Here is a 16,631-nt window from a genome sequence, read left to right on the forward strand (position 1 = left end):
CGCTGTCCAGTCGGCCCGAATACCAAAGTGTATGGCTGACGTCGGTCACGGCGCATTAGACTGACGTCAGTACGTCAGGGTACTAATGCGCATGACCGACGTCATATCCTCAGTCTTTTTTGCCGCATGGTCCGATGCAGAAGCAATTTTGCGAGTGCAGGTTGGCGTGTCTTGGACTCCTTTTGAACCTGTTCAGCTTGCTTGCAGCATTGTACTTAGAAGACTGTTCTTTTGACTCTTACTTCATCCAAGAGAGTGTCTGAACTTCAGGTTCTCATGACTAATCCTCATTATTTAGTTTTTCTTAGTGTGTGTCTCTCTCTCTTTGAACTAATTCTTTTATGCCCAAGGTGGTTAGTATGTTGTTCCTTCTGCATAGTCTTCCAGTGAGAAGGTTCTTCACACTGAATCTGCATAGACAGCTCAGGTATTATGTAGATAAAACAAAGGCAATTTGCAAGTCTGAGCAACTTTTTGTTTTTCATCCCAGGACTTTGGGTTTGGCTTTTAGTAAGCAAACCATCTCATTCTGGATTTCTAAGGCCATTTCCTTTTGTTATTCTTTTCATGGTAAATGTCTTTCTTCATCTGTAAAGACAGATTCTGCTAGAGTGGTTGCCTCACCTGATGCCTTTTTCAAGGGTTTAGACACCAGTTCCATCCTTGAGGCTGCTACTTGGTCCTCTGTTCATACTTTCATTAACATCATTTGGATCATATTTCCAGGGCCAGGGTGGGTTTTGCCAGGGCTATTCTGCATGGATTTATAGAGGGCTCATTTGTGCCTGCCTGCCTCCTCCTCAGCTCTTGTACTCTCCCTTACGTTATGAATACTGCAACAGTGATATGGAAGGACATAGTACAGTTGTGTAAACTCTTAGCATAACAGTAGATGCCTTTCTCTTCAGCATTGCAGTATTCAGTCTCACTCTCTTTTCCCCCTTGTTCCTTGTGCCTTTGTTACCCTCCTGGCCAAGGGGCTCTTACTTCCTTTTCTTTGTCCTTTTTCCTCCTAGATGTACATACTCACTATTGTCCCTGAGGTTACTGTTTTCCTCCTGGAACATTTCAGTTCTGAGTATTTGCATCCATACGTCACCTTTATGCCCCGCGTCATGCGTGGGAAGTATACTTGTGACCTACTGCACCTGTAATATCTAAAGGCTCTGGTGTACTGTCAGTAGTTTCGAAAAGCTTTGTAAATCCGGATCACTTTATCAGTTTCTGTGTTGTTTGATGTCTCCTCTGCTGTTAGGGTATGTATACAACATATTTACCTCTTGTGATAGCCTACTGCAGACCACAAGGTTTCACCTTTTTACTTATTTAGATGATTGATCATTTTTAAGAGACTGTTTAGTATTTTCAAAGTGTCATGGGTTTCTCAGTGGGGTAAGGAATCTCCTACATAGACTTGGATTCCACCAGAATTTACAGATATCTTGTTTGACTAATTTCCACATGATTAGTTTACTGGGGTGTATTGGACACCTCAGTTCAAACAGCTTTTCTTCCACAGGATAAAGTAGATCTGTATTTAGATGCATTCCTGAGTTTTTCTGCTTAGACTACTGTCTCAGCAAGGGAATTCCTCAGGATTCTGGGTCTCATGATGTATGCTGTTGTCATGGTACCTCTTGCAAGACTCCACATGACAAAATCCACTGGTGTATGTAATTGTGTGGTCTCAGCATCTTCATCCCTGATAATTCATTTTCCAGTTTTGTTGTTTTTGAGTAAAGAATTTTTTTTTGCTAGTGATACCATATTTTTCAAAATCAAGATCTACTATTCTCCCTTCTAGCTCCAACACAGTCTGTCACTACAGATGGATCAGACTTTCCTTGGGGAGAAGGGTCTGTGGGGATAAAAGTGCAAGGATTTTGCTACAGATAAGATAAAAATAATGGAGATATTGGCAGTTATAAATATTCTCAGCGCACACTTTTTTTTGGTCCCTGGGACCCCTAAAAATGTTTAGAGACAACATCCAAATTATGATGTATATAATTAAGGGAAAACTATTTCTTACCATCAGCATACTAGCCATGGTGGCCTGGGACACATTTCAGCAGCTGGAACATCCACAAAGGTTCCTTACCAAAAAGATATGGGGAGTAAACACAATGTCCTATGCTGATTGCCTCAAAGCCCTTTCTGTTTACTCTGTAACATACAGACTTCTAAGTGGGGTGAGCTTTGCTTGGCATACAAGGCAACCCTGAACACTGTTTTGATTAACCTGCACATCCACAAAACAAACAGCATCAGAAGTACTAGATTAAAGGACCTAAATTTTGTTTAACATAAATAGAATATGTTGGAGAGAGAGAGGTTTCTCAGAGAATTCCAGTTCTCTGGAACAGCTTCTCCACCCTCTCTGTATTTAAGTGCAGCTTGGACCAATGGATGGGTAATCAGAAATTCATCCCTGGTCTGGCACATATGTCTGTGATTGGCAGAGGCAGTCAATAAATGACCCCCCCCCCCATAATATAAATCACATTTGTGGGTTACATTTGGGTTGCACAGCTAGGTTATGAGGGCTCTAGTAGTCTTAAGCCTCATATACAACTGTGAATCTTTTCAGTACAGTCTCACTATGTAGGCAACTTGTATACCATCAGAGCAAACTTGTGTGGCATACAGGCTGAGCAGGACCAGGACAGACCCTCACAAGTAATTTCTATCAGGAGTCTTCCAAGATTTAGCCCCTCTGTGGGATGCACCTCTAATAGATCTGTTACACACTTAAATATTAGTTGGCAATTTTCTGCTCTAGGTCCCCATCCCTAAAGGCCCTGGAGACAGATGCATTTTCTTTGACAGAAAATTTTCTTCATGCTTTTCCACTTTTTCCAATACTATTCAGGGTCATTCAGGGGGATTGTTCAAAGATCATTGTGGTGATTCCCTTCTGGCCCAGGCAACAGTTGATTCTCCCTTCTTTTGAAATGGCCAGGGGCAGTTACAACAGACTCCTTCATAGACTGTATCTGCTCACACAATACCAGGAGTGTTTGATACATCCTGGTCATAATAACCATAACTTACTGCCTGGATCTTAGAATTTTTACACATTTCTGCCACCCTTTTTATGAGGATGTGCAGCAAGTGTTAAAGGGGGCAAGAAATCCTGCTTCTAGAAAATCACTTATTAGTAAATGAAAGGATGTTCTTCGTGTTTCACTGTTGCAGTGACAATCTGTGTCAGTTTAGACTCTTCAAATGATTGCTTTTAGCTTTTGTTGTACTTACCACAACAAAATTATTCCAGGCAAGGTCAAGGCTCATTCTACAGGACCTTGGCTTCATCTGTGGCTTTTTGCAAAGGGTTGGATTCTAGAAGTAGCAACTTGGTCCTACGTGCACACTTTTGACGTTGTGATCTAAATTTCTTTTGTAGGTGTACGACAGGCTTGGCAAGGACCATTCTCCACAGGCTGTTGGACGTTCATCCTTCCCTCCTCCCTGTCTATATAAGCTATGGCAGTCTGCCATTATAACTAAGGGTACTGCAGCAGTGATCCTTTTGAAGAATATAGTACAACTGCCTAAGTAAACTTACCATGACAGTTGTTTTTTTTTTTTTTTACTTTTTCCGGTTAGTGGTCGCCACAGCGGAACTCCAGTCTGCTAATGATTGGCAGTCGATTTTTACGGTGCCGAGGTGCCAGCCTGACGCCCAACCTTCAATGAAGGCATGCCCATTCACGCATGTCTTTCAAACGCCACTCGACCGCAGAGAGGACATGCAGACTCCACACAGAAGGCGCTTGCTGTGAGGCAACAACGCTACCACTGCACCACCATGGCTTACAAACTTACCATGACAGTAGATGTTCAAATTATTATCACTGTTGCATTAGCTGCTACCTCCTTCTCTTGGTTTTAGCCTTCCTCTTTGTTGGCACAAAAGTTTTGAAGGGCTTGACACCCAACCCTAATTTTTAGTCATCTCCGCTCGAGCTGACTAACTGTTTGGGGCACATGGAAGGTGCCTGAATTGTTCGAAGATGTCCAGCTGTTATATCCCTGGCAGGTTATAACCCATATGTCTTAGTATACTGCAGAAGTGATCATTCAAACATCACTTTACTTGCATAACCTTACATAACTGTGTTTTCCTCCTCCTCCTGATCTGAACTATGTTCTTAAAAAATTTATATTAATCACCTTTTGAACCTGCCTCATCTGCATTTTTAAAAGTATCCACTTGAGAAAACAGTGCAGCTAATAGCATTAACCTCTGCAAAATGGATTTCTGAATTACAACCTTTATGCATATTCCTCTTTTCTGTTTTTTTCCCTCTTTTTTCCAGAGACTAACCCTTGTTTTATACCTAAAGTAGTGACTGAAGTGCTTTTGAATCAAATTGCCCACCACTCTGCATTTTCCCAGCCCTCAAAATAAGGGAGAAAGGATACTTCATTTACTGGTTGGTAAGCAGACAAGAACGATTCTGTTTGGGTTAGAATTAGTGGTATCAGCATTCAGACTCCCTTTCATGTCAGTTCAGATTTTAAATGCCTGTTCCACATTTTCAGAAGGTTAACTCTAATAAACCTTCTCATAGAGAACTGGAGACATTTTCACTGGGAAGACTATGCAGAGAACTTGGATAGCATAGGAGTCCTATTTGCATGTCAGTGTTTTAGAAATAAGGACAATATCTTTCGGCTGTTCTGGCTTTCTGTGACTGTCTGCTGAAGCTTCTCTTCAATTTATCGGGCTGCAGTTCGTAACATCAGCAAGCAAAGGGGAACTCATTTGTATATATTTTGAGGAGGAGACAACAGTTTCATCTCTTCCTGAAGGTGATGCACATACTGGGAAAGCCAGATCTCTTGTGGATAGACTTAACTGCTGTCTTCTGATGTCTTACAAATTGACTGTAAGGCATTCTATCACTGAAAGGATGCTTTGTCTCTGGGGTATCCCAGTGTGCAGCCTCTTTGTCTATCAAGCATCAAGTGTCCCATCTTCCTTTCTGTGGACCACCTTTTGGGGAAGTTATGGCAGAGGTGCCTTAGTGTAGCAGTGGTAAGAGGCCTCCTTTATGCTTTCCCTTTTTTCCTTTGATGATGATTGTTCAGAAGGCCAGGGTCCTTGAAGGTAGCTCTCATAGACTTGTCGTACCCAGATGGACCTGATTCTGTTTTTTGTGCTGCTTCCTCCTTCAGAAATGTATCAGACTGCATCCTTTAGAATGCTGTCTTTTCATCCTTCATATGAGCCACACCTAGACCTTCATTTGTTGATATTTGCATAAAAGGCCAAGGTTTCTAAAGAATAGTAGTATAGACTTTTATTACCCAGATGGACCTGATTCTGTCTTCCATGCTGCTCCTTCTTCCATAAACCCATCAGGCTGCATCCTTTAGAATACTGTTGTCTCTCGCCCTTCAGATGAGCCATATTTGGACCTTTATTTGTTGAAGTTGACTGTTTTGTCTTCTCCACTGCCAGTGATGATCAGGGTTTCAATGTTTTCAGTAAAAGTGGTTTCCATAGTTACCTCCATTCTGGTTATCTCCACAAAATATGGCTCATTTTCCCTTTGGACTCTGCAAGGATCTAGGTTCCCTTCTCTGCTCCTGTATGTTTCCTTGTTTATTTATCTGGAGTCTTTGACTCTAGTCTTAGTTTTTTTCAAAAAGGGTCTTGGTGGCCGTATCCAGTTTTCATTCAGGTGTGAACTCAACTTGTCTTGTTATTCTGAAATTATCTAAGATTTGTTTGTGAGGCATACTTTATCTCAGGCCTCCTATTGGAGACCTTCTTCCTCCTTTGATACATTTACTTTCTGCTTGAGAAGCTTACTGTTCCACCATATGAACATGTAGCTTCTTCTAAAATCAACTCCATGTGGTGGAAGAACCTCTTCTTAGTGGTGGTTTCTTGAAGTTGGAAAATTTTTAACTTGTAGTTTTTTTCAGCCCAACATCTCTGTCTAGTTTTCCATAAAGTAAGGGTGGCACATAGAACTAACCCATTCTTAATGTCCCAGCTTCCCACAGAGTTGAACTTAAATCAGTTAATTTGCTTTTATCCTACCCCTAGCCCATCCCATCCCACCCCCGCCCACACTCGTGTGTGAATATCTCTGTCATTACATGAACATCTGCAAGTTTGTTTAATTGTTGTGTAAACGAAAGTTATTTGTCTGTCTTACTAGATTCAAATTGTATAAAATTTTACCAAGTACACTTTTTTTCCAGATGATTAGCCCCTTACATTGATTGGTATGATGGAATACAGAAAACAACTATGTGCAGCTTACTGTAGTCATTTTGCTAGATCAGTGGCTACTTGCACAACTTTTCTCCTTAATTCAAGTCATAGATGATGCATGCTCAGCTGCAAATTGCTGTTCCTGGAACACATTTCCAGATGTTCGAGGCTTAGTATTGTTTACAGTCCTGATCTTTTTCCAGAGCTACTGTCCACAGAAATGTGCTTCATGAGGGTGGCCTCCTAGGACAGTTGGCTTACTGACTATCTCCTAGAGGTTGGCAAAGTTAGAATTGTTATTACTGGTACAGTCATTAACTAGTTGCATAACAATAGATCTGTAAAAAGGAGGGTCCATCTTTCGTAATATTCCCTCTTTCCATCTTCAACGTTTGGTGGTATTTCCTCTTTCTCTCCTTCACTGTGTCTTCAGAACTTGAAAGTGAGGGATGTATAATGGAAAGGGAGAAGGTGTGTGACAGCCTGATAAAGTTTTACTTGCTGAGCAGTCTTAACATGTTGTACATTGTAAGTCCTAGTGGTTACTAATTATGCTCATTCTTTTTACTCCTCTGCCATTATGGCACCTACATAACATTAATTTCTGGTTAAAATTTCAGTAAAGAAGCTGTAAACATATTATAACCAAGTTTCATTATTTTATAGTTCTGATGAGAAAGGATATGACTGTGTTAAGGTCCACGTGTCACACATTTCACCTTACTTCTATACTGAGCCCTCCTTCACATACCAGTGCACAGTCAAGTTTTTGAAAAAGAAATTCTTCATCTTTGGCCTCCCAAAAGGTCCATTCTTCCTTCCTTGGACTTGAGATTTGTCATTAAAAGCTTACTGAGATATTAAGAACTGTACACAATTCAGTGAGTATTTAGCAACAAGCTAGCACAAATCAGGTTGGGTAGTTATCTGGCTTTCCTGACTGGGCTTACCACCAGTGTCCCACAGGATTTTACACTGTTCTACTCTGATATAAAGGTGGAAAAGGACTTTGGATAACCTTAAGCCAAAGCTAAATATCTGCAAACCGGGTAACTTAACCACATCAGTTAAAGATCCAAATGTTCTCTGGGATGGTCTACAAAAAAAAGATACACACCTGGTGTACATTGGGCAGGGCATCAGCTTTTGGTGCTGATTAACTAATGATCCAGGAAGCTGGAAGGCCAGCTGGGAGTGAGTTAGTTTGAGAGCCCACTAGCCAACTTGACTATCCCAAGGAGAGAGATTTTTTTCCACCACTATGCTGTTGTCTAGCAGTGGCTAGAGACGGCATTAGTTCCTCACAAATGGGTGTTTGCATGAAAGGAAGAGCAAACGTCAGTGTGCATCCACTTAATTTATTGCAAGCCATTACCACAGCTGAATTGTAGGGCATACAAAAAAGTCTCTAAGGATAGGCTTGAAGTGATGCTGGGTTGGTACACCTCAGATGTTCATTGTGTTTCACTGTTGCAGTCATTACAGTTGGGTTATCTTGCTGGAAGGCTACCCGCAGTCGGCCTGAATTCCAAAGTCTTGGTCTGGCATTGGTTGCTGTCACCTCTTCCCTGATGTCAGTGCGCCAGGGGTATAAAAGATGCAGCCGACGCCATTTTCTTCAGTCTTTCTTGCCGCGCGGTGCCCGAAGCAAAAGCAGTTTGCAAGTGCCGGTCGGCCGACTCCTGAGATTTTTTAAATTGAATTTCCGAAGTCTTCTATAAAGCTAAGTACCCCATTGGGGAAACTTTTTTCTTGCTCCAGACCAATGTCAGAAAAAGTTAACAATTGTATTTCTTGTGGGAAGCAAATACCTCATAAGGATTTTCGCTCTTACTGTATTCCTTGCCTAGGCCCTGACCACGACGTTGCTAGTTGTCGGTTTTGTGCTAGATTTAACCAACGCACTATTAAGCGTCTGTACGATTTTGCTTTTCATTACTTTGGCCGAAGGTTTAACTGCATAATGCCATCGGAACAGCCGACCGGAGTTCATAAAAAGCGCAAGGAAAAAGAAAAGGACAGGCATCTTAGGTGCAAAACCGACGATGAAGCCTCTTCTAGGCCAGTCGCCGGTTCTCAGTGAGGCGCTTTCGCAGCCACTGACACCCGCTACCTCAGAGCCACAGGTCGCCTCCGACTCCCACGTGGAGACAGCTAGGCCTCTGGATACTCAAGATATTGGGCCTTCGGAAACTAATCCCTCAGATGGGTCCAGAGCCGCTGAGCAGGCATCGGCTTCTGAGGGTGTTTTCAGACCTACACAGCTTTATATCAAGCCAACTTCAGCATCAAAGACAAAGACTAAAACAGTTTTAAAGACAAAGAAACAAGTACAGCACTCTCCAGGACGGACGTCCATGCCTAAGAACTGATGCTCAAAATGGCCGACGACCTAATTACTTTGATCAGGGGTTCCCATCCCCCTCCCGATAAGAGGCCTAGGCAAGACACTGAATATGATTCCTCTGATGAGGTTTCCATTTCTTCTGACTCCTCTTCAGAACAGGGATACTCTATTCCTCCCTATGAGGATTCTGATGCTGAAGAATCTATTCCTTCAGCTTCTCCTCCTGAGGATTACTCATTTGGGGAAAACTTGCATACCATGAGGGAGCATTTCCACTGGGAGAGCCAAGATTATTCTAATTCTAAGAAAAGGCTTTCTTTTACTACCTCAGCACAGACCTCTTGCTATTCCTCCTGTTCTAGACATTGTAGATGATGTATTTTCAGAGTCCGGCCTGTCTCCCGACGCTGTGCCTCCTGCACCTGTTAAGCCAGACAGATACTACAGGGTTCCAGAGTCTCATAAATTTCTATATAAAAACCCTGCAGCTGACCCAGAAACTATTTCACAGGGTCCCAAAGGGGTCAAGGCGGCTACTACAAAAAAACCTGTCCCCTCAGATAGAGATTCTAGGGCACTGGACAGATGGGGGGAAACAAGTTTACACTTCTGCTACCTTGGCTGTAAGGGCTTTAAATTGTCAATTTCATATGTTTAAATATCAGCAGTATTTAATGTCTCTGTTAAAACAGAAAATGTTGACAAATTCTGAATGTGCTGAGAACAAGGAATTGCAGGATTTATTGCATGCAGCTGAACAAGTGGGAAAACATACTTTGTAATGTGGTTATGATTCACTGGAGGCCTCTTGCAGGGCCGCTGTTACAGGCTCTGTCATTAGAAGGCATGCTTGGTTAAAGGAACAGACTCTGCCTGATCATGTTAAAGCAAAATTATTGGAGGCTCCATTACAGCATGATACTTTGTTTGGTGTTAAGGCAGAAGATATGTTAAAGAAAATGGAGGATAAAGCTAAAGCTATGCAGACAGTGAAGAATTTCTTAAAGGTGTAGCCACCCAGATTTAGCAGGAACTGGCCTTCTAAAAATTGGTCCTTTCCCGTGTCAGGCCACAAAGAGGCAGATACAGACGCCCTAGAGGCAGACAACAGCCTCAGGGCTCATACAGGCCCAAACAGTGGGGTGCTTCTACCTCCAAAAGCGGAGAAGACAAAAGACAGCCATATAGGAAACAGTCCCAATGACTTCCCTCTGCCAATGCCAAGCATTTATCTTTTGGCAGCACTCTTAGGGGAAAGCTAGCACTTTTTTCACAAAATTGGCACATGATTACCCAGGACAAATGGGTCTTAAATATAGTCTCTCAGGGCTAGAGGTTCCACTTTCACACCCTTCCAAAGGCAAAAGGTATGCCAGACCTGCCACACAATCAATGGGCAGAGGCACAAAAGCAAATTTCATCTGTCATGGACATGAGGGCTATTCAGCCAGTGCCACGACAAGAGCAGGGACAAGGATTTTACTCAAGACTTTTCTTAGTACCAAGAAAGGAAAAAGTATGGAGATCGATTCTGGACTTGTCTGTTCTAAATACTTTTCTGGACGTTCCGAAATTCAAAATGTTGACTATGCAGCAACTTCTGCCCATGCTGGGCAAAAAGGCTTGGCTTGTAACTTTGGACCTCAAAGAGGCATACCTGCATGTCCCAATCAGACAATCTTGCAGAAGATACCTCAGATTCATAGCTGGCTCAATGCACTACTAATTCTCTGCACTGCCCTTTGGCTTATCTATTGCACCCAGGGTCTTCACAAAATGCCTGGCACCAGTAATTGCATTTTGCAGACAGAGGAATTCAGATATATCCCTACTTGGACGACTGCCTTATTCAAGCAGAGGCCAAAGACATTCTACTAAAGCATCTGGCGTTTGTAGAAAGATTACTAATTTGCCTAGGGTACACAGTAAACGAAAAGAAATCAAAACTAGTACCCTCTCAAGCGATAATATTCCTGGGTGCAAGCTTAAATACAACTGCCCAGATGGCTTATCTCACGCTAGACAAACAAAGGCAACTGACTTCTTACTTCGAAAACATGGCAACAAAGATCCAGTTATCTGCAAGAAAAATTCTGCAGGCTCTGGGCTACATGGCCTCCTGCATTCTACTAATTCCATATGTAAGACTGCATATGAGGAAATTACAGTGGTACCTAAAAAGTGTTTGGACTCAACATTGCCACAGCCTGAATTAATTAATTTCACTCATTCCCTGCCTGCAACAGGAGTTTCAATGGTGGGCACAGGCCTGTCACCACAACAAGGGACAGCCATTCACTTTACCCACAGCCAGGCAAACACTAACAACAGATGCATCAGATTATGCCTGGGGGGGACCACATGGCAGAAAAATGTATTCAGGGCACATGGCCCCTAAGCCAAAGGCATCTACACATCAATCAAAAAGAGATGCTAGCTGTAGATGCTGTACAAAATGCCCTGACAGCCTTCAAGGACCTACTTCATCCAGGACAGCTGCTGATAAAGACGAACAACACTACAGTCATGTGGTACATAAATAAGCAGGGGGGCACACATTCCTACCCCCTCTGCAGACAAGCCATGATTTTGTGGAACACAGCATTGACTTACCAAGTACACCTGCAAGCACAATTCCTGCCAGGAAAAACAAATGCTCTGGCAGACTAACTAAGCAGAAACCTCATGGACCCTCACGAGTGGAAACTAGATCCACAAATCTTCAGCATGATAACAAGAAAATGGGGATGCCCAGACATAGATCTTTTTGCCTCTCCTCACAACTGCCAACTTCAGAGATTCTGCACAAGGACTTCTCACAAACAAGCATGGAAAGTGGATGCTCTGTCATTCAGCTGGAACAACCTTACAGTATATGCCTTTCCTCCACTGCCTCTCCTCCCCAAGGTACTCGTAAAAGTCATACAAAAGAAGCCACAAATGATTCTGATTGCCCCGGATTGGCCACGCCAACACTGGTACCCAATCCTAAGGAGCTTGTTCCAAGGCCCAGCCTGGACATTGCCTCAAATTCCTCATTTACTGACCCAACAAAACAATCAGATCCTGCACAGCCTACTCAGAACTCTAAATCTAGCTGCATGGCGGATAATGTGACCATTCAGAATACACCTCTCTTTAAAGCAGTCATGGATGTCATTTTGGAGGCCAGGAGGCCCAGCACCAGAAAATCTTATGCAGAAAAATGGAAGAGATTCTGTGCTTGGAACCAGGCACAAGGAATTGACAGGCTTGTTCCAAATATTCCTCAGAATTTACAATACCTAACTGAGATGCTGGACAAAGGCCTATCCTTCTCATCAATTAAGATCCATGCCTCTGCCATTTCAGCTCATTACAATACATACCCGCCTATTTTTTCATATCCATTGCTTAGGCAGTTCCTCAGGGGGGCCAAAAACATAAGACCTCCAAGGAGAGCACCAACACCTGCATGGCACCTCAATTTTGTCTTGGAAAAACTCACACTGCCTCCTTTTGAGCCAGCCAATACAGCTGACATAAAATTCTTATCATGGAAAACAGCTCTGCTCCTAGCAATAACTTCAGCAAGAAGAGTCTCAGAGTTGCAGGCATTAATGGCTGTGGAACCTTTTATTATCTTCCATCCAGGCAAGGTTTCTCGAAGGACAAACCCAACATTTATGCCTAAGGTAGTGTCCAGTGTGGCTCTTAACCAAACCATTAATTTGCCTACTTTTTACCCAAACCCGCAGAATAAAGGGGAGAGACTTCTGCATTCTTTGGACATACACAGATAGCTACGTTTCAACTTGGACAAAACTAAAGCTTTCAGAAAGACTGAGCAACTTTTAGTGGCATATACCGCAGGATCACAAGGAAAAGCTATCTCAAAGCAGACTATTTCAAAATGGATAGGACACTGCTTTCAATTGTGCTATTCACAACATGGTAAATCAGTGCCTAAGGGCATTAGACCACATTCTACCAGGGCAGCAGCCACCTCAGCAGCCTTCCTCAGAGGAGTACCAACCAAGGATATTTTGGAGGCTGTAACTTGGACTTCAGTACACACTTTTACTAAGCACTACCACTTGCCTCTTTACTCTAAATCCAGAGCAGGCTTTGCCACTGCAGTCCTGCAGGGCTTTATAGCCACTCCTAATTCTATTTAGACCCAGCCGCCCAACCTCAGCTTTGGGATTCAGCCCAACTGGTAATGACTGCCACAGTGAAACACGATGAACATAGTACAGTTGTGTACCTACCATAAATGTAGATGTTCGAGTGTATTCACTGTTGCAGTCCAGGTTATCCACCCACCATCCCCCTTTTTTTGCTGGGACTTATCTGTACTTCTCTATCCTATACAACCTATGTGGTGTATTTGCTTGTAGATGAAGGTATTGTTTATTTTAGTGCATGCTTTTATTAGCAATGTTTCTTAGCCTACCCTTTTGGGGGCACCTGACATCTGGAGCAAAAAAAGAAAATGGCATCAGCTGCATCTTTTAAATGCCTGGCGCCCTGACGTTTTATACCCCTGGCGCACTGACATCAGGGAAGAGGCGACAGCAACCGACGCCGGACCAAGACTTTGGAATTCAGGCCGACTGCGGGTAGCCTGCCAGCAGGATAACCCAACTGTAATGACTGTAGCAGTGAATACACTGTAACATCTACATTTATGGTAGGTCACACAACTGTACTTTTGTCTTACCCTTTCCTCTGAAGATGGCTAATTTGCTCTGCCGTCTGAAGTTGGCCGCCCCAGTCTTTTTTTTGGTGGGGGGGGGGGGGGCTGCTGTGAGGAAAAAGAGAAAGCACGAACCACTGTCTGATAAGTCATCTTTGCCAAGGGGGCCTCACAATTAATGCCAGCAAGTACAGTATCATGCAACTCTGCAAAAAGAACATAAGATTTAATTGCAGAATAAATGGTCAGATCATAAGTAATGCCATTGTTATGGTTCTAGGAGCATTGGTACACAGTTTTTTTAAACGTTGACCACTGTGCATTTTCCATAGTCTGAAAATCGTATTCTCTAGCCCATCCAGTTGTGCTCAAAACAAAGGAAGATTATTGTACCACTTTACTGTTTCATCCCATTTTTGAATACAAGGTTACATTTTGTATTCTTCAAACAAACCACCTTAAACAACTTGAAAAGGTCAAATTCCTTACTAGAAAAATTGTAAGGTTGGAAATATGTGATCTTTTCAGAAAGATTTTGCAGCTATTGCATTATATTTCATAAAGATTACTTAGAGGTGACCACTTCCTGGTCTATAAGACAAATGTCTAACCTATTTCTGTTTGAAAGTGTCTGCCTGTGACTCGCTGCAAACAACAAATATAAGCTTCAGAAAAAAAATGACAAATACTTCACACTATTTTCCTGGGTTATGAAATAATCTTCCACTTAGCAGGCATCAGTCATTAACTTCTTTCACAGATACTTTCCACAATACATAAATCAACATTGAGTTATGGTGTTCAGGATTCCTAACAACCAATATAGGTGATTTTATTTGAAAGTCAAACCTATGACCCTACTTTTCATTTTGAGGCAGTAAGTTCAGCAGCATTGAAGTTCCACTTTCCGTGGGGGTTAGGGGATAGTAGCCATCATCACAGCCAGGAGAGTTTGAGTTGCAGTCTTCATTTGTAGTCCTCCATAAGTGCCAGGGCTACCTTTGAACCAATCCTACCTTTTGCACCTGGCTTGGCTTTCAATCAATCCATTTTGCTCTCTTGTTTTCTCTCCAAATTCCAAAACAAAAGCAATAGAATTTTACATGTGATATGACCATGAGAAAGTTATATAGCCAGGAATGTTATATTCTCTGAACAGTTGTTTGTCTGCATCATGCCTGGAAACAAAGTCTGACCTGCCTCTAAACAAACCTTCCCTAAATAGCCATCTAATTGTGTTAGTCTCCATTGTGTGCCTCATGGGAAAGTGTTAGTGTGTAAGATAAGAGGACATTTCTCCAGAGCTGCCACCACCACTACTACAGTCTTATTTAGAAATACGTAATCTCAGAAAAGACTGAGGCAGTAACATGTACCATTATTCACACCTTTGATAAATGCTACAAACTGGATGTAGGTGGATTTTGCCACTGCAGTTTTCCTTGGTATGCAGCAACTTCAGCCCTGGTCTGGGAGCAGTCTACTTAATGGGTAACAAAGTACTGTAATACTCTTCCTATGTGTAAGGAATTCCTTATGATGAACAGAGTACAGCTGGGTGAGAATATTCATAATCTTAGATATTTGAATAGCAGAAAATTTGATGCCGTAGAGACTTGTATTCATTTTAGTCTTGGATTTTGGACCTCTTCCACCTCCTTTGAAAGCTTGATAGAGAAGTAATGCTCCGTAACAGTGACTATCCCCCTTCCTTGTGCCTTATGATAAGCTTCCCAGACAGGCACAGTTCTTAACCTGTATAGCTTGCAGCTTGGGCATATAGTAGTTACTGTCCTATTTCTTTGTGGGAAAGCTTGATTTTGCCATATCCTGGATGTGTTTCCAGAGCTCTTGAGCTGCAATTGATGCCTTACTCCAGAAGACCGCAAATGGCAGACTGCTTCCCATTTAACAGCTGAGCATCATGTCTGAATTATCAGTGTGGGACAGAGACTACCATCTGACAGGGGATCTCAGAGTACTCTAGATGTCTGACCAGAAGGATAGACATCCACTTGTAGTGAATTTCCACTTATAAAGAAGTGCGCTGCTGCAGTGATCCTCTCATTCAAACACTTTTAGTTTTAGTGAGTGTAGTCAGTTAAGTAGCACGGACTGAGTATGTGGTGTCAGTGGGCTGTGGCTGTAAATGCACATGCCCTCAAGGATGTGAGAAAAACATTTTTGTTACTCTCTTTGCTTTAATAGAAACATGCTGGCACGGATTTTTTTTGAGAAATGCCATTTCATGACTTGAAGCCTCATCTTTTTTGCACTCTAACAGTAAGGAAACTGGTGAGTATGCATATTTGATTTCCACATTTCTTCTTTGCAGGTGGTTCATTTTTCTGATTGAAGTGCAAATTGCCACGATCACACCATTTTCTACAATGTAAGGATAATTGTGTAGCTCACAGTAACATGATCAAGTGAAAAATGGTGGCTGTTTTAGAAGAACCATACAGGAAGCCTTGGAGAGTGTGTACCTTCAGGATCTACCATTCAGATGGTTAACTCAAAGACCTGCAAATGGCAAGTACACATATACCAGTGCTTTATTTTACAGCGTTAGTAACTGTGTACATCTTTTTGTTTTGTTCTTGCAGTTTGTACACAGCTGCTTGTATCACGGTCAGATGAAGAAAACATCACCTGCTACCTTCAGCTTATAGAGAAATGTGTGGCACATGAGGTAATTACTAACTGTCTTTAAAAAGATCATCCATAATCATGATATTGTTTTGCATGTGTGCCTGTAGTTTTTCTGACTGTACCAGTGGAGCTCTGCTGAGGTCACTGCCTTCAATATTCTCACTTAACCAAGAGTGTTTCATATATTCCATGCACTTTAGGTGTCCAGAATCATTTGCGATGCATTACATGTTGGCACCATTGTATTCTGTTTTGTGAATAATCAGGAACAGTGTAAATTATTTCCAGTGTATGTACTTGTCTGTACTTTTTGCATGTGTGTTTATATATGTACTATATGTTGGTTCATAACTAGTTACTAAGTTTGTGGTCCAGGAGACCAGTGAGGAGTATATCACAGTTTTCCTAGTTGCTCAGAGTACCATCTTTCTAAGTGACTTCCTTAGAGTCACAAAGTAGGCAAATGGAGGCTGAGAGAATCAAACTCTGAATTACAGAAAGCAGCTAGTAAATATCTCATAGCCATATAATACTCCAGTCTGACTGCCAGGCTTTATTTATTCAGTTGTCTTGAACTGGTTGGGTGGACTGGTCCTAGGACTCTTCAGCCATGGCTAGCATATATGAGCACAAAGTAATATGTTTGAGTATGTTACAGGTGCATGCTTATAACCATCATAGACAGAAGAGCACATTGTCTCAGTAGCAGAGTGAGAGTA

The 16,631-nt window shown here is 42.1% G+C and overlaps 1 protein-coding gene across 1 annotated transcript in view; it reads left to right on the forward strand.

Annotated features, from left to right (window-relative positions):
- Positions 1 to 16,631, forward strand: part of SAMD4B (sterile alpha motif domain containing 4B) — a gene marked incomplete in the record, with an annotated part of 1,390,985 nt that overhangs the window by 783,237 nt on the left and 591,117 nt on the right. Inside the window, 1 exon segment of the mRNA XM_044063650.1 lies at positions 15,867 to 15,952. Within this exon segment, the coding sequence (XP_043919585.1) occupies positions 15,867 to 15,952 (86 nt within the window).

This window comes from Protopterus annectens, chromosome 1.part0 (genome assembly GCF_019279795.1).
Source record: "Protopterus annectens isolate FY-2018-M chromosome 1.part0, PAN1.0, whole genome shotgun sequence".
NCBI classification, from domain to species: domain Eukaryota; kingdom Metazoa; phylum Chordata; order Ceratodontiformes; family Protopteridae; genus Protopterus; species Protopterus annectens.